Source organism: Drosophila melanogaster, chromosome 3L, assembly GCF_000001215.4.
Source record: "Drosophila melanogaster chromosome 3L".
In the NCBI taxonomy this organism is placed as follows: Eukaryota; Metazoa; Arthropoda; class Insecta; order Diptera; family Drosophilidae; genus Drosophila; species Drosophila melanogaster.
Genome location: NT_037436.4, coordinates 27,133,761 through 27,159,527, shown reverse-complemented (window position 1 = coordinate 27,159,527; position 25,767 = coordinate 27,133,761). Strand labels below are relative to the sequence as shown.

Sequence of the window (25,767 nt, the reverse complement as noted above, 5' to 3'; positions counted from 1 at the left end):
TTAGCCTATTGAGCTAAGTCTTAGAGGCTGTTCCCCACACTGAGGTCGACTTATTGCGTGGAGTATATACACGTACAACGCTATGGCCTTCATTCTGTAGGCATGCGATGATGTCCTCCGATGAAACTTCATGGTGTATGTTACGCAATACGATTCTATATGTTCGGTCAGGATCCTTTCTTTAGAAAATGCCGAGCCATCTGCCTGTAGGTATCCGGGGTGTTGCATTGAACAGCGCAGTCACCTGAATTTAGTGCCTTGATGGTGTAGGAATCTCCTACAAGGGCGTCCAGTTCGCTGTGAAAAGCTGTGAAGCTCACCACATTGGGAAACATCATTCTGGGTACCTTAGAGTGATGGATTGGCTTCAGGGAGCGGGGGTCAGCTTGGTTAACACTAGCCGGCTGTGTGTTCCGTATTGTTTTCCTTGAGGCACGAATGAGGGCGTCTTTTAATGAACTAGGCTCATCATCGTCACTCGAGGATACGACGTCCATATCGAAATCTTCTTTGCTTAGGGGTTGGAAGCGTTTTCAGGAGTTGATCAAAGGCTGATCAAAAGTAGCCTTCTTTGAGTGGAGGGCTGTGCCTGCTCTCTTGTTGTTTCTTCCTTTACCTGGTGTAAAAGAGACATATTGCCCTCCTGCAGAAGGTCGGGGATCCGCTACTGAGCTGACAATAGAGCTGCTTCGAGTCGTGCTGGCAGAAATAGAACATACATTGCCACTTAGCGAGAAAGTGGAGATGTACGGGGACGAGATGCTTGAACTTGATGATGTTATTGTGAGGGTAGTACTGCAAATTGTATTTTAAACACTCGTCGTAGTCAAGGCAGTGTCATAATTCGGCAGGTTCTTAAGCAACTGCTCACAAATCTGCCTTGGGCCCGAGCAAGCAATTTGGTTCATTGGCTTAAAGTCCAGTGACTTTTGCGGTGGGCCAATATTTTTCTTATTCCGTTAATTAATTTTTTTTTTAACTTTTTCACTTTTACACTTGACATATAGCTGCCGGCGGCAGCGCATACAGTTAGTATGCGAACTTCCGATCAGGAGATTCTACTACTGTATAATCCTGGTGATGTTATTAAAAGTAGCAATGAAAAAATATGAGACACTTCTTGATTTCCAATCTCCCAAACCGAAATTTATCCCTACCCAAAGAATCACTTGAATCAAAATCATCATGATCAAAATTCTACCTTAAAATACTGTTTCCTATAATCCGTATTCCTCAAGAATTAAGAAGAAATGTATACAAAGGTAGAATTGAAAATCAAATAATTTGCAAAACACATATGTCCTCTAATGCCACGAATACACCTGTTAAAAGACATAAAGAAAGTAATCAGAATAGATCAGATTTTAAATTAGTGTCGTACATGATTTATAAGTAATTGATTTGTGCAGGAACTTGGGAATCAAGTTAAATCGAGGCATATTTAAAAAAAAAACATTATTTAAAACAGTTACTGCAATACACCTGCAATACGAAATAGACCGAAGTAAAAATAAAAAAGCATATGTTTGAGTTTGTACTTATGTTCAAAATAAATTATCAATATAAATTAAAACAGATTTACATTCAACTTATTAAATTTTTGGGTTTTCGAACGTTGGTCCTCGAGTAATAGTAATATCTGCATAGGGAGCAGATTGATCAATGTGAAGCACCTTAAACTTCTTTAAGACGAGGAGGGAATAAAATTTTTGTGCCGCCTGAAAAAAAGTACGCACAAATATTAATTAATAAATAGTATTCAAATTTACATCAGCCAAAATAGTAAAACACCTCAATTGTCTTTAAAATGAGTACTATATTTAATATAACCGACACAACAGCACGCTCCCGTTGTCTGCAGATGGTGAAATATTAAAGCTCTAGAACATAAATTTGTGTATTTGTCCCGCGTGTATTAATGCACAACTCCCCCAAGCATCCGATGGGCTGTGCCGTGCATCGTTCGGCTCGCGGGTGGATAATCAATCATTAAAGTGAGAACGCAATATTCATAATTTTTATGGCATATCGAAAAATATTGGACAATATATTGAAAACATGGGCGGTTTGTGGTCCTTAGAGTGGGCGTAGGAAAATTTGTTATTGGCAAATTGATAGAAATTTACAAGACTTATAAATTATGAAATAATTTTCAAAAATGTGTGCGTAGTTTTGGGCGTGGCTGATAGAAACTTTCAAGATTAATACAAAAATCCAAAAATATCAAATCATGTATTAAAAGCGTTGGCGTGGCAGACGTTAGTTGTTTGTTGGCGTTAGAGTGGGCATGGCAACATGGGCCAAACTGCGTGTATTTCTCCAAAATCTGTATGTACACTTCCTGAGATCTCGACGTTCATATGGACGGACAGAAATATGGCTGTTGATCCTGTTCAAGAATATATATAAACGCTTCCTTGTACCTGTTACATACTTATCAACGAACCTTGTATACCTCTTTGCTCTACGAATAACGGGTATAACAAGAGAGAATACTATAGTCGAGTTCGCCGACTATCAGATACCTGTTTCTCAGCGAAACCGATATTGAATAATCTTTCTGGAATATCGAATTGGGGAAAAAATAAAAAATAAATAAAATATAAAAATATATGTTTTCAAAACATGTTTCAAAAGTGCAGTTTCGGTTGGATTGTGGGCGTGGCAAAATTTTTTTTGGCAAATCGATGAAAATTTACAAAACTAATAAAAACATGAAAATATATCAAATATTTTCCAAAAGTGTGGACGTGACATTTTTGCGTGCTTTGTGGGCGTGGCAACATAGGTAAAAAACTCGCGCTGCGTCTATGTCTCTAGAGTCTGTATGCTTAATCTTAACTTTTTAGCTGTAGCTATAGTTCCCCAGATCTCGACGTTCATACGGACGAACACATGGACGACCAGACGGACATGATCAGATCCACTCGGCTGTTGATCCTAGTCAAGAATATATATGCTTTATATGGTCGGAAACGCTTCCTTCTACCTTTTTACTCTACGAGTAATGGGTATAAATAACCTTGCGAAAGCAATGTATATGTTTGCTTTACTTCTCTCATTTTCCTGTTATTACGGTACCTGTGTCGATTTTCACCTCAATATTAGGATTGTGTCCTATTGTGAATGCGAACTCGAATTTTCATCATTTTTCAGGGATATCGATAGATATTGGGAAATAAAATGAAAAAATTCGAAATAGTTCAAAAGTGGGGGCGTGGCAAAATGGGTCAAAAAACTTGCGCTGCGTCAGAAAGAACTCTTAAGCTCAATACCTATTACAATATAAGTTCAGGAGTTGAGTTCTGTTGGACGCTTACAACTAAGTAAATCAAAATGAAGCCACTGTATTTTACCTGTTTTCTGGAATTTCCTGACGTAAGCTGAGAAAGTTCCAAGCTGTCCTTGGCGATAAAATGTGCTCTTACGTCAATAAAAAGGTGGGCGGCTCTCTTGTTTAAAACACGTTCTTCAAATTGCTCATCGGTTTCATTTTCCATTTGTTCATCACCATGATTCTAAAAATACATAATTTAATTTTTTTTTTAATTGAAAATGTTTCTGAAAATTAAAACAAGTAGCTTTATTAATGGAGACCCTTTTTGTGTTGTCTTACTAAATACTGCGTCTGACCAAAGACTTTAGAATAACAAGATGCGTAACGCCATACGATTTTTTGACACACGATTTTTTCGCCGTGGCTCTAGAGGTCGCTCCAGGCTCTCTCGAATTTTTGTTTGACAGCGAACAACTCTTTTCGCATTTTGCGCATACAGTGATAGCAGACAACTGTATGTGTGCACACGTATGCTCATGCATTGTAAATGTGTCAAAATATGCCCCTAAACGTTATTATTATTTGAAAATAGATTAGAAATAGCCAAATCTATGTACGTATTATCACAAAAATAAATTTCAAAAATGACTTTATATAAGAATATTTGTCATTAGAGTATTCATCTTGCGGCGTGTGAAAAATTAAGTAATGATTGTTGAGTGCTTGTGTCCGAACTTCGTGCCTCAAGATATGACCAAAGCAAAGACACTAGAATAATTCTAGTGTCTTTGATATGACTTTTCCAATAAACAGTTATCATATTTAATTATTTAGTATATTTATTAAATCATTTGACCTAATATAATGTAACATTAACATTAAAAGTGTTTCAAAAAAATATTTCGCTTTTAAAAAATTGTCAGATGAAAGACAAATTAGAATTAAACATAAATATAAATGTGTAAACGGTAGCTTATTCGAGCGGCGATTTTAACAAACAAATTTAAAAAGCTTTAAAATTATAATAGTCAGGGCGCGAATTTTTAAAAATTTGTTTATTTTATAATATTGCTAGGAAATTGGCAAAAACTACCCTAATATGTACCATGTAAATTCGTTTCTTTGAACAGAATTGATTTCGGCCCGAAAAACGTCTGTGCACAACACGCACACTTATACGCGTTCTCGTCTCTTGTTTTTACTCACACAAGCAAGCAAATTATATTTTTAGATTTCTTAGGCTCTCAGCGGGAGTGAGCGGAAAGAGAGTAATTTTGGCCGTCACCAAAAAAGTGGCTGCATAGTGCCAAACCAATGTATGGCCGTTTAAACGAAATTAATAATGAAGCGGGACGCGTCATTTTAGAAGGGGGAGAGTTATCCAACCCATAAACATAGCACCCTTCCACAGTTTATAAACAAATTTCAATTCTCAATCTCGTCGGCATTTCCTTTGTCTTTGTTTTTGTCATTGCCTTTGCCAGCGCTTAGCTACCCGCTAAAATAAACAACCCAAACTTAACGTAAACACAGCTTCCGCTTGGAGACCAAACCACGGCCAACTTAGTGCGCTTCAATCAAAAACTGCATCGATCAGCATAATTGAATTTCACAATGCAGTGGAATAATTTCAGCATAAAGCTTTTATCAAAAGTTCAGAAAGTGTCAAAGAAAAGCTTCTGGCCGAGGTTGATTGGATTAGGATTCAGAATTTGAAGATCAGTCTGATTCGGGAGGATAAAAAAAACGGTTTATATATGTATAAATAGATAACAATAAGTGTCTTGTAATAAAGTGATAAGTTGAAAAGTTTAACACCAATAAAATATTAAAAAATAAAAAATTATTTTTTTAAATAATTTATACCGCAAAAAGTTAATTTGCACACGTATGCTCATGCATTGTACATTTGACAAAATATGCTCTTCATTTTAGAGGTTCTTAGACTTTAAATCTATATTTTTGATCAATTGGCACCATGCGAAAAATTCTTGTTTTGCATTGCCTTAACGTTATTATTATTTAAATATAGCTTAGAAATAGTAATAGCCGAATCATAATACCACAAAATAAATTTCAAAAATGACTATATTAGAATAATTATCATTAGAGTATTTAGCTTGCGACGTGTGAAAAATTATAAGGGCAATGATTGTTAAGTGCTTGTGTCCGCACTTCGTGTCTCAAGATATGACGATATGGCAATAAACAGTTTTCATATTTTTATTTATTTTAAAAATTTTTTATTTTCTACAACGTATTATTGTTATGAAATATTTATTTCTCAATATAATGTCTTCTTTTTGGAAAATTTGTTTTAAATTAGAGTAGTTATAATAATTTCCTTTGTATTTGCCTTAATTATTTAGTATATTTATTAAGTCATTTGACTTAATATGATGTATGGAAATGATCCAATTTTATTATTTAAAATGCCCATTAGATTCAGTTGTTTCAGTTTCAGTTTTTTTTTTGTTATATTCCAATTCGATATTTTTAAACAGCGCGCAATTTCATCATATTTCTACGAAATTGGCCAAAACTCCCCAAATATGTAAATTCATTTCTTCGATCAGAATTGATTTCGGCTCGAAAATCGTCTTCTAGCACAACACGCACACATATACGCGTTCTCGTCTCTTGTTTTTACTCACACAAGCAAGCAAATTCTACTTTTAGATTTCTTACGCTCTCAGCGTAAGCGAGCGGACAGTGGGCCATTTTGGCCGTCACCAAAAAAGTAGCTAGTGTCTAGTGTCTTTGATAGAGCCTTTGTAGTTTCACGTATGGTTTCCTCCAGAGTTTTCACATCATTCTTTTGTCTTCGTCGTCTTTGTTTACGGAGTTTACGGTACATTACGGAGTTGTGACCTAAGTCTGCAGTGTGTCTTGGTGTGTCCATACTCCTGGCAGTTATTGCATTGTACAAGACCGTTGCGTTTGTGTGGTTCTTCCACGGTCATACTTCAATGCACTTCGTTTTTCTTTAAGGCTTTGTTATCTGGTTGCGGCATTTTTTTCGTTTCATTATGGTGCTAACATTTTTGTCACAGAAGCCCATGTCCTTAAGGGCTTCTTGAATCTCAATTCCTTTAACAACTAGCAAAATCCCTTGCTGCTTTTTAGTTGTTTGGTGTAGAAATTCTTTTTTGTTTCCTCCAGGTTTTTTACACAATGCGGAACATGTCCCCGCCCAGCGCAGCAATTTTATTGACCTGGTCGTTTGAACTTTTTTCCCTTATAAAAATAGACAAGGGATTTGGTTTCTTTTGGGTCTCTTGACGCAGCCATGCTGTATTGTTCTCCGCCTCTGCTAACATAGAAAATCGGTTATCATCCTTATTGGATCGTTGCTTTCTTGGTACTGTTGTCGGTTGACCTTTGGCTTATTACCAACAGTGTTTAGGGTGATTAGCTTACGCTTAATCTAGATGTAGCGATCCATACCTATCTGTATCGTCAGGATCGCTGTTGCCTATCGGAGCTGGCCAAGGTTTGTTGCTGTCGGCGCCGCAATATTGGTAGTTGATTTGGTGGTGCTATTGTTGCGACAGCAGGGATTTAAGGCCTGTTCGTTGTTGGAGCGTCTGCCATCAAAGCCGGCAGTGGTGGGGTTTGGTATTGGTATCTCGATGATGTAGGAGTTGGGGTGAGCAGAATGGGAGAACAATAGCTCGTCCTCTTGCTGTTGACGGTCAGTAGAGGTTGCTCTTTGTTGGTTTCGTTTCTACGTTGATATCGCGTGTTGAGAAGTTTGAGAACCAGTCGTTTCCTTGATTTACGGAGCTTTTACGCATTTTCTCTAGTTCATCCACTTTTTTTTAGTATTTTTCCGGAGCTCAGCCAAGAACACGAACTCTGGTAAAACTTTGTTGCGCTGCTATGTCTCTTTACTCGTGTTCTGAGTGCAATATCGAAGTTAATGCTATCCAATTTCGAACCTTGTGTCATATCTTCTCTGACAGTTTAATAGCTTTGTAGTGACCATTGATTCGCACATCAAGGCTGATCAGCTGATGGGTAAAATACAACAACTAAGAAGTCTTTTTCTAATCTTAAATTCTAAATTTCAAATCGTCTGTATTGAACCATGAGAAAATTTAGTTGCAACAACAGTTGCTGAATCATTACCCCAAAATTCGTCATAAATTGTTTCATAAACGGCACAACAATAACAAAAGGCATACAATTGGTTTTGTGAACTATTCAATGTTCTGCTTAGAAAAAGGTTTCTGCATCTTGGCATAAATTTACGGTAGCCATAAAGCTGAAAGCTGTATCTAAATTTTTCAAGGATAAGCTGACATAGTCGACGTCAAGTAGGCCCACCGGCAGAGTGCTATTTTTGTTTTGCCACTCTCATCTAAATTTCTCTTCATTTTTGTCGCGTTTTTCTCATTTTCTCATTTGTCGTTCTCTGGATCGGACGCAGATGCGGTTTTGGAGATTATGCTCCCTTCGCTTCAAACCGCGTCGTCGGTGGAGTTTCATCAACATTCAATACCCAATACACTAACCCTCTAATCAGCTTAGAGATTAACTCGTGTACTGGAATAGCACCCTCACTTCAGTTTTTAAACAGTTGTTGGATCGGGACAACCTATCTCCTATAACGATTACTCATCCACACTGAATTGTTATCAGGTGACCGTGAGGGTCGGATAATGCCGTCTTATAACAACTTAGTTCACGAAATCCACTATAGCCATGGGGTATGGGTATAGCCTTGTTTGTCCTGTGTACATATTGTGTCAACAATATTTGTAATGTATGGCACTGTTTTTTCTGGCTCAGCAAAAACACCCATTCGGTCCTTTAGCATATGGAAATTTATCGGATATCTGCTTCGGAACGACGGTGTCTCCAATATCGGAAAAAATTTACGTTGTTAAACATTCAAATTCATTTTGTTCGATCAAAGACACTAGAATAACAAGATGCGTAACGCCATACGATTTTTTGGCACACGATATTTTCGGCGTGGCTCCAGTCTCTCTCGAATTTTTTTTCAAGAGCGAGCTGAGAGCGCTACAGCGAACAGCTCTTTTCTCTGTATACAGTGATAGCAGACAACTGTATGTGTGCAAACGTAATCTCATGCATTGTAAATTTGACAAAATATGCCCTTCACCTTAGAAGTTCTGAGACTTTAAATCTATATTATTTTTGATCCATTTGCACCATGCGAAAAATTCTTGTTTTGCATTGCCTTAACGTTATTATTGTTCAAATATAGCTTAGAAATATAGAAATTTCAATAGCCGAATCTATGTAATAATATAATATCTATATATATCTATATCTATATCTATATCTATATCTATATCTGTATCTATATCTATATATATATCTATATCTATATCTATATCTATATCTATATCTATATCTATATCTATATCTATATCTATATCTATATCTATATCTATATCTATATCTATATCTATAATAATATAATATATAATAATATCACAAAATAAATTTCAAAAATGACTATATTAAAATATTTGTCATTAGAGTATTTAGCGTGCGACGTGTGAAAAATTAATAAGGCAATGCTTGTTGAGTGCTTGTGTCCGCACTTCGTGCCTCAAGATATAACTTTTGCAATAAACAGTTTTCATATTTTTATTTATTTTATAAATTTGTGTTTTCTAAAACGTATTACTTTTATGATTTATGACTTTTTTATTTATTTATGTTTTATGTTACATTAGTAATATTAATTTCCCAAATTTGTTGCAATAGTATAGTACGGAAATGTAATAAACGCAAACAGCTGTGTTCATAAAAATAGCAGTGCTTGGGACCTGCGAGTTTAGGATAAATCCTATGATTTGAAGTTTTAAAGGGAAATTTTGTTATATTATCATTAGGTATTAAATTTCAAACAATTCAACAAATTGTTCACTTTTATTTCTTCAATGAAATAGCAGTGCTACGAAAAAATAGTAACAAAATTCAACATGACTTAGAACTAAAATATTTTTTTTATTTTAGTGTGTGAATTAGGGTCTAATACTTGGTTGGATATCCTTTGTTAGCCAGCACAGCCTTACACCTACGCGGCATGGAGTCCATCAGGTCCTGGCAACGTTTGGGGGCAGATTTTTACCATGCATCCTACACATCAGCCAAAGCTGAACCTTAGACATTAGTGAGTTCTTCGACACATATTGTTTAATATCCCCCCACAGGTTTTCAATCGGGTTTGAATCGGAAGATGGTGCTGGCCACGGCATACCTTTATTTTTTCGGGTGAACCGATTCTTAGCCGATTTGCTTGTGGGTTTCAGATCATTATATGTCCATTTTAAGGGCATATTCCATTCAGCCAGTAAGACATCACTAAGTGATGTCTATAATACCCTAAACCATACCAATGTAAAATATACAAGCCCATACCAGGATTTAGGTCCACCATGATTGAACATCTTGAGTGTATGTTTTGGGTGGTACTCCATGTTTGGGGGTCGTCGGACATACTGTCGTGAACCAGTTCCACCAAATAGCACTATTATTGACCCATCAGTCCAAAGGATATTACGCCATTTGGAGACTGGTCAGTTTCGGTAGGTTCTAGCGAAATTTAACCGTGCCTGAATATGCCTTGGGCTAAGTAGGGGCACCTTTCGTGGATTCCTCGCACTTAAATTTTGAATAAGTCGTCGTCTCCGAATTGTAACGTCACTGAATTCCAAGTTCAGCTCAGACCTAGAGGATGCAAAAGGATAGACTTTGCTGTAACGAACTACGCGTCGGTCCACGTTTGTTTCCACGGTTTACGGGCTTCCATTCATATTTAATGGGATTGGATACCATTTTGGCAGAGCATTCAAGGTTTTTTTTTTAATGTGCTTATATGTTCTTCATTCCCTTCTTAACTTAAGCATTAACAATCTTTTCTCCTGGGAGCAGTTCTGTCCTCTACCCACTAAAATATAATTTTTTTTAATTTATTGCCCTTTTAAATATACAAATTAACTTAACCAACCTCACTTTTTGGAAAATATTGATAATTCTGGGACTTTACGTTGTTCAAAACCAAGCACTGCTTTTCTTATGAACATCCTAAAAGTTGTGATTTTGCTCAAGAATGTAAATAAAAAAAGGATAGCAAGAAAAACAAACCGGATTTACCTTTTTTCCCTATCTTCAATTTTACAATAATAAGTGAAAAAAAAATCGATTCGATTCGAATCGGGTCTCGAAAAAATACCTTTGTATTAATTAGTTAATGAAAACAGCTGTCAATATAGGAGGCATTACAATTGTAATAGCCTTATTACATATATTACAAATAATTAATTATTAACAAACATAAATATGTGAACGGTAATTTGAGCGGCGATTTTATCAAACGAATATTAAAAACTTTAAAATTATAATAGTCGCGGCGTGAATTTTTAATTATTATTTAATTTCATCATATTGATACGAAATTGGCCAAAATTCCAAATATGTAAATTCGTTTCTTGGATCAGAATTGATTTCGGCCCGAAAATCGTCTTCTAGCACAATTAGGCACACATATATATACGCGTTCTCGCTTATTGTTTTCACTCACAAGCAAGCAAACTCAATTTTTAGATTTCTTACGCTCTCAGTTCTACTCGATCTGTGAGAGGGCAATTTCGGCAGTCAAACCAATGTATGGCCGTTACGCATCTTGTTATTCTTGTGTCTTTGGTCTGACATAGGTAAGCAATAATTCTCTAAAATAGGTCGATTACCTCTTCCAAATTTCCGGCAGTGCCACATATTAACATTTCCAGAAAAGAAATATAACAGTTCAAGGGCCTTTACTAGTGCTAAATATCCGGTTATAAATAAAACAAAAGAAAATGCTATAGTCGAGTTCCCCGACTCGAGTTAGCCGTTACTTAGCTAGGGGAATGCGAACACATTGACCGTTTTTGGTGTTTTGTAGGTGAAAAGAGGGGCGTGTTTACCGTGTTCTTGGTATACCGATAAAAATTGGTAAGACAAACAAATGTGTGGGCGTGGCAGTTTTGGGCGGTTTCAGAGCGTTAGTGGACGTGTCAAAAGGTTGTTTGGCAAATCGACAGAAATTTCAATAACTAACAAAATTATGAGAAAATATACAAAAAATTTTGCGCTGGCTCTTCGTCTATGTCTCTAGAATCTATATGCTTAATCTTAAACTTCTAGCTTTTATAGTTCCAGTGATCGGGACGTTCACATGGACATGGCCAGGTCGACCCGTCTACCGATTCTGATCAAATATATATATACTTTATATGATCGGAAACGCTTCATGTTTCTGCCCTTTTAATCTACGAGTAACGTGTATAAAAATAGCGTCGAAAAGATCGTCATCTATGCGTCTCTCCGGCGTAGCAGCTTTTGAGCAGCGTTGGATTGGGAAAATACACGTGAATTGGCTTTTACAAACACCAATACACTTATGTTCCGTAAGACCTAGTGATATTGCTGATAACAGTGCCCTGCATGTCTTATACCCTATTGTGTAGCACAAAATAATAATAATCATTGCAAAAAATCTTATATAGTTAATCATCATTTTTATAACGTACCTGGCCAACGAAACTGGGAATTTCATAGTTGTCCCATCCTTTTAAAATATTATTTGTCCTTTTTGAAACGCCATTGTCACTTAGTACAGATGTACCCACAGATTCATTTAAAATGACTGCAGTCTTTTTTGTCGGTATAACAGAGTCGTGATCCATCTCGCCAATATTTCCATGCTGCGGAGTGGCATGACCATGATCCAACCCAGCTGGCGTTGAGTCTCCTTGATTAAAATCGTCACCCATTTCATGATTCATGTTTCTTGGTGTTAAAGGTAGCTCATTTATTGATGAGAACTGTTCCATTTCATTTAAGGACAAGAGGTCCGGACTTCGCATATTATCAAAAAATGTTAATTCATTTTGACATGAAATGCTTTCTTGCTCTTTTGATACAATCTCCACAGAAACGGTAGATACCCCTAGAGATTTATGATTCGCTCTCAGGACTTCCGGAGCTTCCAAACTTTGAACAACTGAATCGGGGACATGGTCCAAAAACAAATTGGACATATTATCATTCTTACGTTTGCGACCTTTTTTATTAAAAATAATTAATGCGTTCTCGTTCTCTTTGGTATAAAATTCCAGTGCAAGAATTTCCATTGGCACAACACTCGAGAAGTCCTCAAAGAATGTTGAATGCGAAAACAACTGTCTATTGTAATTACCAAACAAAGCTCTAGCTGGTATGGATCGCGATGGTAATGAAAAAAGTTTTTCGACACCTCCAGTTTCTTTCCAATACATTAATCTAAAAAAAAAAAGGTTAACGTTCACGTTAATTATTATTTCTAAAATTTATAAACACATACCTTTTTGTTGGTGGGGCTAAATCAAGTGTGGTTAATATATCAGATGTGTCGGCTAACTGAGCCTTCATTTCCTCTCCAGAAATATTTTTTATTTCGTCAATAATAAGTTTTCTTTTGCGTTTGGCTTTTGTAACGCCTTTATACATTGAGACATCTAAAGGAGCTAACGCAAATCCCTCATCCTCGTTTTGAACAAGCGTTATTTCATTCATTGGCACATTTTCGGACACACTTGCATGTCCATTTAAATTATTTTCTAAAATAGTTTATTGTTAAGATTAAATGTATACAGATTTCTTAAATCTTTACCCTCTTTCTCATCTTCAATCGAATTAACGAGCGAGGTTGCAGGCGAAGGGACATTATGAATATTATCAATGGCGTCTTCATCAGAATCATCTGCGTTGAGAACAGTAGTAGATTCTTTTGTAATCTGCTCAACTGGTTGAGAAGGATCACCAAAAAGATCGTCTTCAAAAAGGGCTGGTTCTAAAAATGTTAATACAAATTTAAGGCTGATAATAGAATATGCGGAATTATATTGAAATAAAAAGTTTTTATACCCATTGCTTATGGAGTAAAAGGATTTACTAGATTCGTTGAAACGTATCTAGAGTAGGCTTATATATGAATATTATGATCACTATCTGTCTGTCGCTCTGTCCGCAGTAACTCTGTGATCTCGTAATGTAGACTAGTAAAGGGAAAATAACCAACACGGATGTCAGAAAAGGCGTGGACAAAGTGTTTTTGATACACCCATAGAAATTGGCAAGACAAACAATAGAACGAAGAAAAAATCGAGTGGTAGTGCGAAAAGGTTTTTGGCAAATCGATAGACATTTACAACACCAATAAAATATGAAAACATGTAACATTTTGGAAAAGTGTGGGCCTGGCAGTCTTGGGTCCGCACTTCGTGCCTCAAGATATGACTTTCGCAATAAACAGTTTTCATAATTTTATTTATTTTATAAATTTTTATTTTCTACAACGTATTATTTTTATGAAATATTTATTTCTCAATGTAATGTCTTCTTTTTGGAAAATTTGCTTTAAATTAGAGTAGTTATAATAATTTTCTTTGTATTTGCCTTAATTATTTAGTATATTTATTAAGTCATTTGACTTAATATGATGTATGTAAATGATCCAATTTTATTATTTAAAATGCCCATTAGATTCAGTTGTTTCAGTTTCAGTTTTTTTTTTTGTTATATTCCAATTCGATATTTTTAAACAGCGCGCAATTTCATCATATTTCTACGAAATTGGCCAAAACTCCCCAAATATGTAAATTCATTTCTTCGATCAGAATTGATTTCGTCTCGAAAATCGTCTTCTAGCACAACACGCACACATATACGCGTTCTCGTCTCTTGTTTTTACTCACCCAAGCAAGCAAATTCTACTTTTAGATTTCTTACGCTCTCAGCGTAAGCGAGCGGACAGTGGGCCATTTTGGCCGTCACCAAAAAAGTAGCTAGTGTCTAGTGTCTTTGATAGAGCCTTTGTAGTTTCACGTATGGTTTCCTCCAGAGTTTTCACATCATTCTTTTGTCTTCGTCGTCTTTGTTTACGGAGTTTACGGTACATTACGGAGTTGTGACCTAAGTCTGCAGTGTGTCTTGGTGTGTCCATACTCCTGGCAGTTATTGCATTGTACAAGACCGTTGCGTTTGTGTGGTTCTTCCACGGTCATACTTCAATGCACTTCGTTTTTCTTTAAGGCTTTGTTATCTGGTGCTAACATTTTTGTCACAGAAGCCCATGTCCTTAAGGGCTTCTTGAATCTCAATTCCTTTAACAACTAAGCAATCCCTTGCTGCTTTTTAGTTGTTTGGTGTAGAAATTCTTTTTTGTTTCCTCCAGGTTTTTTACACAATGCGGAACATGTCCCCGCCCAGCGCAGCAATTTTATTGACCTGGTCGTTTGAACTTTTTTCCCTTATAAAAATAGACAAGGGATTTGGTTTCTTTTGGGTCTCTTGACCCAGCCATGCTGTATTGTTCTCCGCCTCTGCTAACATAGAAAATCGGTTATCATCCTTATTGGATCGTTGCTTTCTTGGTACTGTTGTCGGTTGACCTTTGGCTTATTACCAACAGTGTTTAGGGTGATTAGCTTACGCTTAATCTAGATGTAGCGATCCATACCTATCTGTATCGTCAGGATCGCTGTTGCCTATCGGAGCTGGCCAAGGTTTGTTGCTGTCGGCGCCGCAATATTGGTAGTTGATTTGGTGGTGCTATTGTTGCGACAGCAGGGATTTAAGGCCTGTTCGTTGTTGGAGCGTCTGCCATCAAAGCCGGCAGTGGTGGGGTTTGGTATTGGTATCTCGATGATGTAGGAGTTGGGGTGAGCAGAATGGGAGAACAATAGCTCGTCCTCTTGCTGTTGACGGTCAGTAGAGGTTGCTCTTTGTTGGTTTCGTTTCTACGTTGATATCGCGTGTTGAGAAGTTTGAGAACCAGTCGTTTCCTTGATTTACGGAGCTTTTACGCATTTTCTCTAGTTCATCCACTTTTTTTTAGTATTTTTCCGGAGCTCAGCCAAGAACACGAACTCTGGTAAAACTTTGTTGCGCTGCTATGTCTCTTTACTCGTGTTCTGAGTGCAATATCGAAGTTAATGCTATCCAATTTCGAACCTTGTGTCATATCTTCTCTGACAGTTTAATAGCTTTGTAGTGACCATTGATTCGCACATCAAGGCTGATCAGCTGATGGGTAAAATACAACAACTAAGAAGTCTTTTTCTAATCTTAAATTCTAAATTTCAAATCGTCTGTATTGAACCATGAGAAAATTTAGTTGCAACAACAGTTGCTGAATCATTACCCCAAAATTCGTCATAAATTGTTTCATAAACCGCACAACAATAACAAAAGGCATACAATTGGTTTTGTGAACTATTCAATGTTCTGCTTAGAAAAAGGTTTCTGCATCTTGGCATAAATTTACGGTAGCCATAAAGCTGAAAGCTGTATCTAAATTTTTCAAGGATAAGCTGACATAGTCGACGTCAAGTAGGCCCACCGGCAGAGTGCTATTTTTGTTTTGCCACTCTCATCTAAATTTCTCTTCATTTTTGTCGCGTTTTTCTCATTTTCTCATTTGTCGTTCTCTGGATCGGACGCAGATGCGGTTTTGGAGATTATCGCTTCAAACCGCGTCGTCGGTGGAGTTTCATCAACATTCAATACCCAATACACTAACCCTCTAATCAGCTTAGAGATTAACTCGTGTACTGGAATAGCACCCTCACTTCAGTTTTTAAACAGTTGTTGGATCGGGACAACCTATCTCCTATAACGATGCATGAATACATTTAATTTGGTTTTTGCTGCCAGCGGCTTGAACTGTGGTTTGGGCCCATACTAATTTGCGCTAAATTCTGGGTAATGTGGAATCTATGGACATACATCACTCACTTATGGGCTTGTACTGTGATTTGCTTTTACGAAATGGCTGCTATTTTATCAACACCACTCTTCTTCGGTTCTGCTCACTACGAATTGCAATTGCAATTCTGATGATTGCGACAGCAAATTGTCCTCACGGCGTTTCGAAAAAATAATCTTTCTTTAAGTTTAACTTCCGCAAGTCTATAACCATCATTATTTTTATAACAACTTTATTCACGAAATCCACTATAGCCATAGGGTATGGGTAAAGCCTTGAATAAATGAATTGATTGTCCTGTGTGCATATTATGTCAATGGAAATTTATCGGATATCTGCTTCGGAACGATGGTGTGTCCAATATCGGAAAAAATTTACGTTGTTAAACATTCAAATTCATTTTGTTCGATCAAAGACACTAGAATAACAAGATGCGTAACGCCATACGATTTTTTGGCACACGATATTTTCGACATGGCTCCAGGCTGTCTCGAATTTTTGTTCGAGACCGAGAGAGCGCTTCAGCGAACAGCTCTTTTCTACGCATACAGTGGTAGCAGACAGCTGTATGAGTGCACACGTATGCTCATGCATTGTAAATTTGACAAAATATGCCCTTCACCTTAGAAGTTCTTATATATTATTTTTGATCAATTGGCACCATGCCAAAAATTCTTGCTTGGCATTGCCTTAACGTTATTATTATTCAAATATAGCTTAGAAATAGTAACACCCGAATCATAATATCACAAAATAAATTTCAAAAACGACTTTATATTAGAATATTTGTCATTAGAGTATTCAGCTTGCGACGTGTGAAAAATTTATAAGGCAATGATTGTTGAGTGCTTGTGTCCGCACTTCGTGCCTCAAGATATAACTTTTGCAGTAAACAGTTTTAATATTTTTATTTATTTTAGCTAAAGATATATTTGGATTCATCAAAGATATCTATTTAAGGATCACACAGACCACTTTCTATTTTTTAACTAGTAGAGTTAACCAGAATCCCATTGAAAACATATTTTAGCAAAAGGTGATAACTGGAGAAATCCTCCAGTTAACGAATTTAAATAATAATTGCCATCTCTAAACATTTTTAAATTTTCACAAAAGTCGAATTGCGAATCAGATGATGATGTTATGATGCCAATTGAGTTCGATTCGATAATATATCAGCCTTTCATTAAAAAAAAATACAACAACAAGAATACTCTGTATCATTTTCTAAAATTGTAAAAGACAATGAGAGGTACATACTTTGAACAAAATATAGATAACTTTTTGTGCAATAATGTTCCAGTAGATATTTTGTTGGATATATTGCTAAGGGATCCAGTTGTGATAAATGCAGATCGGTAATTTTAAAAGTACCGTGCATTTAACAGCTCCATCAGAGCCTTTTATACATGAAAATAACTACTCAATAGACTCGGACTTCGGGAAACTACAGGCACCATCTGATATATTTTTTAATATTTGCAAAATACACATTAAAGTTTTTGAAAATATTTTTGAAAATAATAAAAAAAAAAACAAATGTGTATAAAAAATTGATTGTTGATGCATTAAGTACACAAATGAAAGTAGTGCCTTAGCAAACGAATTAAAAATCTTGTTATTCTAATGTCTTTGGCCAGGTCCACTCGGCTATTGATCCTACTCAAGAATATATATACTTTATCTGGTCGGAAACACCTCCGTCTATCTGTTACATACTCTTCCAAGTACCTTTTATATCCTTTCACTCGACGAGAAACGAGTATAAAAATAGTTATGGCTTTGGAGTCACCTCTAAAAGCTGCGAGTCTGGAGCGGAAAGGAGATAATCATCTCGACGAAAACTATTACAAGCTACCCCTAAACTTTTGGTCACTTCTGGCCCATTAACGGTTTCATCTGATTCGGAACTTTCAGATAAGCAACACAACATTTTAGATTTTGACCCTTACCTAGGTCATTACTTGTTCGCCCACTAAGACCACACACTCAGTATCATCTCATAGCCAAGAAGAAAGAAAAAGAAGAAGAAAAGAAAAGCGCAGAATGTACACCTAGACCTTTCGATTTGGTGTAGAAGACCGAGAAAAAAGGACAATGAGTGAGATCACAAGGTGAGCATTAGGAACGGTAGTACGAGGTTGATCACTGCAAGTGAGGGAGCAGACCAACGCTCAGCAAGAACACGGAAGAGGACAAGGACCTGGCGCGGTCAGAAGGGACTGTGAAGGCATTGGTTAGTGTCCTGTGAGAGGAACGGTCCCAACAGATGTGCTCTTGGCTGTCTACGAAGGTGGTTCTGGGAAGATCCCTGGTTCGACCTAAGGAACGACACACCTAGCGGCCAAGCCACCATAATATCCTAGGGCTTATTCAGGACGGACCGTTGGGAGACGACGTGGGCATAGCGTGGTCAGAAGGGATCGTGGAATCTGGTGTCCTGTTTCAGGAGTGGTTCTAACATACGTGCATTTTCGGGTGTTCGCAAAGGTGGTTCTGGTAAGAGCTTTGGTTCGACCTAACGGACGATACACCTTGCAGATTCGCCACCATAACTTCGTAGGTCTCAATTGAGCTGACACACAATGGCAGTAGAAGTCCAGAGCCAGTATTCAAACAATACAGCTGAAGAATTATAAATCATAATCATAATCACCCACAAATCATAAATTTGGGCAAACAGACAAAACCCTCTGAGCCAGCCATTTCAACTCGTAGTGGCAGAACTAGGAAAACAAGCTCTTTACAATATTTATGCATTAATGTAATAAGAAAAAAAAAATGTAATAAGAAAGAAAATTTTCACCTTAAGATACTTACGTCCGCCTAAGTTACAAATTAATTTTAAAAAATACTTTGTAACTGTATACCACCATACCAAATATGGTTGTACCAAATGATTTTTGTATCACAACTCCTAATGCTCATTACCGCATCATTAGTATATAAATCAGATCATAAGATTAAAAATTATTTTATAGAGGCATTTAAGATATTCAAATCCATATGGATGACAGATGACAAATAAGAAAAAAACAACAGACTGAAGAAAGTGTATTACTAGACTAAGGCAACTTTTATGACGGAGTATTTTACAACTGAATTAATTTTTTTAAGGATACTTTCGACTGATATATATTTGAGGATATATTTCTTAGATTTCTACTTTTACGCGGTTTATCCATATATATATCCAGCTAATATCATTTGTAATTGATGATATTGATTATACTTACGTCCAAAAGAATCTCCAAACCCATCACCATCCAATCGAGAACCAGGCATATCAGCATGGGCGTCCAATGAATGTGGATCCAGAGACTCAATATTTTCCAAAACGTCATTATCAAATATTTTATCCTAAAATAGAACAGTATAAGCAAACATTCAAAAAATTCAAAAGTTCGCAAAACTACGAATCTCGTTTAAAAACATCAAATAATATTTTAATTCATATATATATGTAAGCTCAAAGAAGCTGGGGTCGGAAAAATCGAATTTTTTAAATTTGAAAGCTGGAATCGTTTGCCCATTTTTTGCCCATGTTTGCCCACCAATTAGTTTTTTTTGCCCACGTCCAGTTTTTGAGATATGAATTTTCGAAAAGGTTCGAAAATTTTCGAAAATCAAAAATTTCGCTTTTTTCAAAATTTTTTTTTTTAAATCGCAATAACATCGTTTGCCCACGTTTGCCCACCCTTTAGAATTTTGAAAAAATTTATACTTTAGAAAATATAAGGCTTTTAAGTTTACCTCGGTCTAATCAGAGAGTAAATCGTTTGCCCATCTCTTAAAACCAAATATTATCAACAAAAAACGTTTGCCCAACCATTATTATTAGTTTTTATCGTTTGCCCACCCTTTAAAAAACCTTTAACAAAATTTTTTTTTCGATTGCCCACATTTAAAATACAACCAATTTCCTTAGCCCACCTCTTTAAAATAAAAATTTCCAATAAAAAACGTTTGCCCACCATTTAAAACTAAATAATTTCGATTGCCCACCTTTTAAAACTAAATAATTTCGTTTGCCCATCCTTTAAAATTCATTTTTAACGTTTGCCCACCCTTTAAAAATAAATTATTTCGTTTGCCCACCCTTTAAAATTTGTTTTTTTCGTTTGCCCACTCTTAAAACTAAATAATTTCGATTGCCCACCTTTTAAAACTAAATAATTTCGTTTGCCCATCCTTTAAAATTCATTTTTAACGTTTGCCCACCCTTTAAAAATAAATTATTTCGTTTGCCCACCCTTTAAAATTTGTTTTTTTCGTTTGCCCACTCTTAAAACTAAATAATTTCGATTGCCCACCTTTTAAAACTAAATAATTTCGTTTGCCCATCCTTTAAAATTCATTTTTAACGTTTGCCCACCCTTTAAAAATAAATTATTTCGTTTGCCCACCCTTTTTGTCTTTTTTCGTTTGCCCACTCTTAAAACTAAATAATTTCGATTGCCCACCTTTTAAAACTAAATAATTTCGTTTGCCCATCCTTTAAAATTCATTTTTAACGTTTGCCCACCCTTTAAAATTTGTTTTTTTCGTTTGCCCACTCTTAAAACTAAATAATTTCGATTGCCCACCTTTTAAAACTAAATAATTTCGTTTGCCCATCCTTTAAAATTCATTTTTAACGTTTGCCCACCCTTTAAAAATAAATTATTTCGTTTGCCCACCCTTTAAAATTTGTTTTTTTCGTTTGCCCACTCTTAAAACTAAATAATTTCGATTGCCCACCTTTTAAAACTAAATAATTTCGTTTGCCCATCCTTTAAAATTCATTTTTAACGTTTGCCCACCCTTTAAAAATAAATTATTTCGTTTGCCCACCCTTTAAAATTTGTTTTTTTCGTTTGCCCACTCTTAAAACTAAATAATTTCGATTGCCCACCTTTTAAAACTAAATAATTTCGTTTGCCCATCCTTTAAAATTCAATTAAAAAGGGTGGGCAAACGTTAAAAATGAATTTTAAAGGATGGGCAAACGAAATTATTTAGTTTTAAAAGGTGGGCAATCGAAATTATTTAGTTTTAAGAGTGGGCAAACGAAAAAAACAAATTTTAAAGGGTGGGCAAACGAAATAATTTATTTTTAAAGGGTGGGCAAACGTTAAAAATGAATTTTAAAGGATGGGCAAACGAAATTATTTAGTTTTAAAAGGTGGGCAATCGAAATTATTTAGTTTTAAGAGTGGGCAAACGAAAAAAACAAATTTTAAAGGGTGGGCAAACGAAATAATTTATTTTTAAAGGGTGGGCAAACGTTAAAAATGAATTTTAAAGGATGGGCAAACGAAATTATTTAGTTTTAAAAGGTGGGCAATCGAAATTATTTAGTTTTAAATGGTGGGCAAACGTTTTTTATTGGAAATTTTTATTTTAAAGAGGTGGGCTAAGGAAATTGGTTGTATTTTAAATGTGGGCAATCGAAAAAAAATTTTTGTTAAAGGTTTTTTAAAGGGTGGGCAAACGATAAAAACTAATAATAATGGTTGGGCAAACGTTTTTTGTTGATAATATTTGGTTTTAAGAGATGGGCAAACGATTTACTCTCTGATTAGACCGAGGTAAACTTAAAAGCCTTATATTTTCTAAAGTATACATTTTTTCAAAATTCTAAAGGGTGGGCAAACGTGGGCAAACGATGTTATTGCGATTAAAAAAAAAAAATTTTGAAAAAAGCGAAATTTTTGATTTTCGAAAATTTTCGAACTTTTTCGAAAATTCATATCTCAAAAACTGGACGTGGGCAAAAAAAACTAATTGGTGGGCAAACATGGGCAAAAAATGGGCAAACGATTCCAGCTTTCAAATTTCAAAAATTCGGTTTTTCCGACCCCAGCTTCTTTGAGCTATATATGTATATTTTTATATATAAAACGACTTCGAGCCTATAATGTAGGTCTACAGATCTGCCCATTTTGGTCTGTCTGACGGTCTTTCCAAAAAACTTAAAAACAATATTAGCATAAAAGCTGGTTTAATAAAAAATTGAACAATTATGTAGCAAAACAATGAGAAAATGTTCATAGAGGTGTTTAGAAATTGTAATTGATAAATAAAAACAAATCAGATACCGGTTAGTGGAAATGCGAACACGAAATTTAAACATTTTTCAAACGTGTGGGCGAGGCAGTTTTGTGCGGTTTAAATTATTTATATATTCCCCTTGTAGGGGTTTACTTATTTGTGAGTATTTTTAAAAAATTCATATAGCCGAAAAATTCGAAAATACTTACATTAATATTTGAAGGTATAGAGCATCGTATAATTTCAGGCGTTTCTGCTTCAAAGCCTATATCACCAAATCCGTCATCTTGTAAGGAAAGAGACAAACTACCGTAATCTTCTCTCATTGTTATCTCGTCAGCTCTGGACTGATTTATAGAAAACTGAGCCTCAATATCAATATCGTTTAATTCGGGCAGGGCTGTATCAAAGTCATGAAAAACTTCTGGGAGTGTTATTGCATTAACATTAGCTTCTCTGTGCCCTTCTGGTAAGTCGACCATGCCTGGTCGAAAAGCCATCTATAATCAAATTTAAACAAATTTGAATACATTATTTTATTGGGATTTTATTACAATGATCAGAAAATCAATTTACCTTAATCTTGACAAAGGCTTCATTGCAATCAGCTAATAAATACTTCGCTTTTCTGGAATAAATGCGAACAACACCTAGCAATAAATGTCCAGACGTTCTCAACGCTAATTTTACTTTTGGTTGCAAAATCCCTTCCACTGATTTTTCAATATTAGTTTCAAATACATGGGCCTTTGTAATTTTTTTGTCCCAATGTGCTGCCAACCAGATCCTGGCTAGGGGGCCTTTCTTGGCCAAAATAATGTGCTCATAGAACATTTTAAACTAGTAAATATTTGTATCTATATAAAATGCCTTTCGCATCATCACCTAAAACTGTTTGCTTTTTTATCAAATTATCGATATCATTTAAAATGTCAAGATAACAAAACAAAAGTGTTACATATGTGTATAAACATCCATATAGCATCTGGAGAAATTTGCATGTCTACACTGCAACGAGACATTCAATTTGTTATAGTAAAGGCCCTGTCGTAACTGTAGAAAAACAAATATATGTTGTTAAAAATAAATATCGATCATTAACTTAACTTAATCTTAAAACTTAAACTTAAATTTAAAACTTAATCTGATTTAAAATTTTACGTCTACTGACGAAAAAACTATTTTTTGCAAAAAAATGCAATTAGGTTTACAAATTAAATTAATAACTAGTGATCACCGAGAACGCTAAAACATCCTATAGTTTGAAAAACAAATGATGCTTAACGTTTGGATGACGGAAGGTTTCATGAAATGCCATTCCCTTTTATTAAATTAACTGTCATTTTTACGAACTGCTTTCCTTTCTTAGTGGCAGTGTCGCTAGCTCAGGCTTTCTCAGGAAGAGTTTTCGCCGTACCACACAGCTCGCAACATAATCATCGATAACTATCAACGTCTCAGGACTCTACATATCTCTAACAAGCAGTTAAGCAGGAAAAATGTAAACAAACGAAATAATTTAAATAAAAGATAAAATCTTACCGTTACGGCGTTTACAGTTGTTGTGACCAAGCGTATCCACCCTACTAAGGATGCCCGAATGGTTTTTGCGGGAATCACCCATGACCCAGACGTCGGTATCGCTCCAGAGGACTAGATCGGCTCAATCTCCCCGACAGTGAACACTCACTAAAACATTCAGATATGCTTTCTTCTTTTATTACACATAAATATAATTATTGAGTAACTCTAACATTCCTTCATTTCTTTTTCAATCCCTCATCAGGCAGGGATCACCCTAGGATCGTCGACTGCTTTTGAAATGGTTAAAGCAAATGTCCAGCATTCCTTTACGGGCTACAACCCACCTCGGTAACCTGCCCCGCAATGGGCGGTGCTTGTTGAGACTGCAATACTGTTGGCGTACTCACATACGCAGGTTCTCCTAACCCCGTGTAGCTCCAAGGGATCAGAAGGGACGTGCAACAAAACGTGGATATGTATTGTTTACCCTATCAGGCTAACCAGAAACAAATTAAAACTCTTTATGTGAAACTAAACCTTTGAACTTACTGTTTTTATTAATTTGACACAGATATTCAATTGAACATGGCCTGAGATTAAGCTATGTATTGCTTTTAATCATGTTCTCCGAAATAGGTTTAATCCTCTCCTATCTTGGGCCACGGATATATTCCGGGACATTTAAGAGTTTTCCTGGAGCGAACCGGGGTAATTGAAACGGCCAGATCGCCCAACAGTGTAAAGGGGGGCACCCAAAATCATCACCTTATCGCGTTACCTATCGATAATGCCATATCATCGACTCCAACGCCATATTTTATCAAGTTTATTCTAAATTATCATAAAATTTTCACTTTGTACCAAAAATGCGTTATTTTTTAAGTGCAGTTTATTTCCTTAAATTAATAATTTAATTTAATTAGCATATAAACTTAAATTCGGGATTTTTGATTTGGTAGAATCTTTTGCACTCGCCCAATTAACCTTTAAATAGAAAAATTTTATGAAATATAACCAAATCAAAATTGTAAAGAAATAATTTACCTGAAATAATAACTTTTTGTGTTTTTTTGTAGAATAATATAAAGTACTACTGCTTATATAAAGTACAGGATCAGGTTCAATAGCCGAATCGAACTGGCCATATCCGTGCCTATGAGCGTCGAGATTTTAGGACTTATAAACTATAAGGTTGAGATTAAGCATACAGATTACTTTGTGGACCCATATTGCCACGCCCACTCTAACGCCTACATACCGCCCAAAGCTGCCACGCCCATACTTCTGAAAAATGTTTTCATATTCTTATTAGTCTGGTAAATTTCTATCGAGTTGCATAAAAACCTTTTGATTTATTAATAGTGTTGGTTAGCTAGTTTACCTGGTTTTTAATTTTATGAGCTGTTAGTAAATTGCCTGGAATTTGAATCAACTTGCTGTGCTTCCGTCATCCGTCACCTGGCGATTTCTGTCAAGGTGCTGTGGAACCGTTTGACCAGCTATATAGCGGGGCCGCGTTCACAATGTCGATGCGGTAGCTGTTCTTCAGTAAGGAAAAGATAGTTTCGAAATTGAAGGCGGCCTCATTGTCGAAATATATTGTTCTGATTTGAGGGAACAAGTTAACGAGTTGAAGCGAGGGCCATGTCACTGGACTGCCTGGTTGTACCACCGCCAACTTCGAGAACTTCCTGATCCGATTTAACTCACGATTGTGTTCAGCCGTGATAATTACTAACGGCTCGTTTTTATTGATTACGTCCATTACAACCTTCTTGCCATAGCGAAACTGTGTAGATGGGAAATGAGCATTTACGACGTCGAGGTTCACGACTTATTGAGCATTTTTAAAATGCTGCTTCTACATCGTCGTAGTACTGCATCAGGTTAAGATCTCCTTGCCTGACTGTCTCAAGTCCATGCCGAAGGACACGCAGCGGTGCCTTGTCCGCGTAGGTGCCTTCCAATCGAGGAATTGTGATATCGAAATTCATGAAGTTATGGGCAACTAGTAGTCTTCCCGATCCTCTGATCTTATATTTGATTATAGAAACGGCTTGGTAATGTGCATCGCTGCCCTGATTTGGTTTAAAGATTTCATATGCGTCTACGTCTGACTGGCGCCACATGTCAATCTTGACTTCACATCGAATGTTTGGGT

The 25,767-nt window shown here is 36.0% G+C and overlaps 1 protein-coding gene and 2 long non-coding RNA genes across 4 annotated transcripts, besides 1 other annotated feature; 1 reads left to right on the top strand and 2 right to left on the bottom strand.

Annotated features, from left to right (window-relative positions):
* Positions 1-1,528: 1,528 nt before the first annotated feature.
* vtd (verthandi) lies at positions 1,529-23,003 on the bottom strand. Of its 2 annotated transcripts, NM_001300711.1 has the most exons (9): positions 22,659-23,003; positions 22,292-22,582; positions 19,286-19,409; positions 12,954-13,133; positions 12,645-12,900; positions 11,833-12,583; positions 11,531-11,758; positions 3,357-3,518; positions 1,529-1,718 (listed from the first exon to the last, which is right to left on the bottom strand). In NM_001300711.1, exons 1-7 carry the CDS (start codon positions 22,914-22,916, stop codon positions 11,717-11,719), a joined length of 1,902 nt encoding a protein of 633 aa, NP_001287640.1. In that variant the 5' UTR covers positions 22,917-23,003; the 3' UTR covers positions 1,529-1,718; positions 3,357-3,518; positions 11,531-11,716. The 2 variants fall into 2 exon arrangements, with proteins under 2 accessions (NP_001287640.1, NP_001015132.1); NM_001015132.2 differs by lacking the exon at positions 11,531-11,758.
* Positions 8,194-10,963: a mobile genetic element.
* A 475-nt stretch (positions 23,004-23,478) lies between the features above and the next one.
* lncRNA:CR45181 (long non-coding RNA:CR45181) lies at positions 23,479-24,104 on the top strand. The gene is made up of 2 exons (NR_125324.1): positions 23,479-23,583; positions 23,642-24,104. It is a non-coding gene; the product is annotated as a long non-coding RNA:CR45181 (long non-coding RNA).
* On the bottom strand, positions 23,802-24,344 carry lncRNA:CR46252 (long non-coding RNA:CR46252). The gene is made up of 2 exons (NR_133315.1): positions 24,156-24,344; positions 23,802-24,102 (listed from the first exon to the last, which is right to left on the bottom strand). It is a non-coding gene; the product is annotated as a long non-coding RNA:CR46252 (long non-coding RNA).
* Between the last annotated feature and the right edge of the window lie 1,423 nt (positions 24,345-25,767).

Bases quoted from the DNA above. Each gene is read 5' to 3' on its own strand.
- vtd (NM_001015132.2), bottom strand. From the start codon at position 22,916: ATGTTCTATGAGCACATTATTTTGGCCAAGAAAGGCCCCCTAGCCAGG. The intron at 22,583-22,658 runs GTAAATTGATTT...ATTTGATTATAG, and splicing joins AAGCCTTTGTCAAGATTAAG to ATGGCTTTTCGACCAGGCAT. The intron at 1,719-3,356 runs GTAAAATACAGT...ACTTTTTTTCAG, and splicing joins CAGGAAATTCCAGAAAACAG to GCGGCACAAAAATTTTATTC.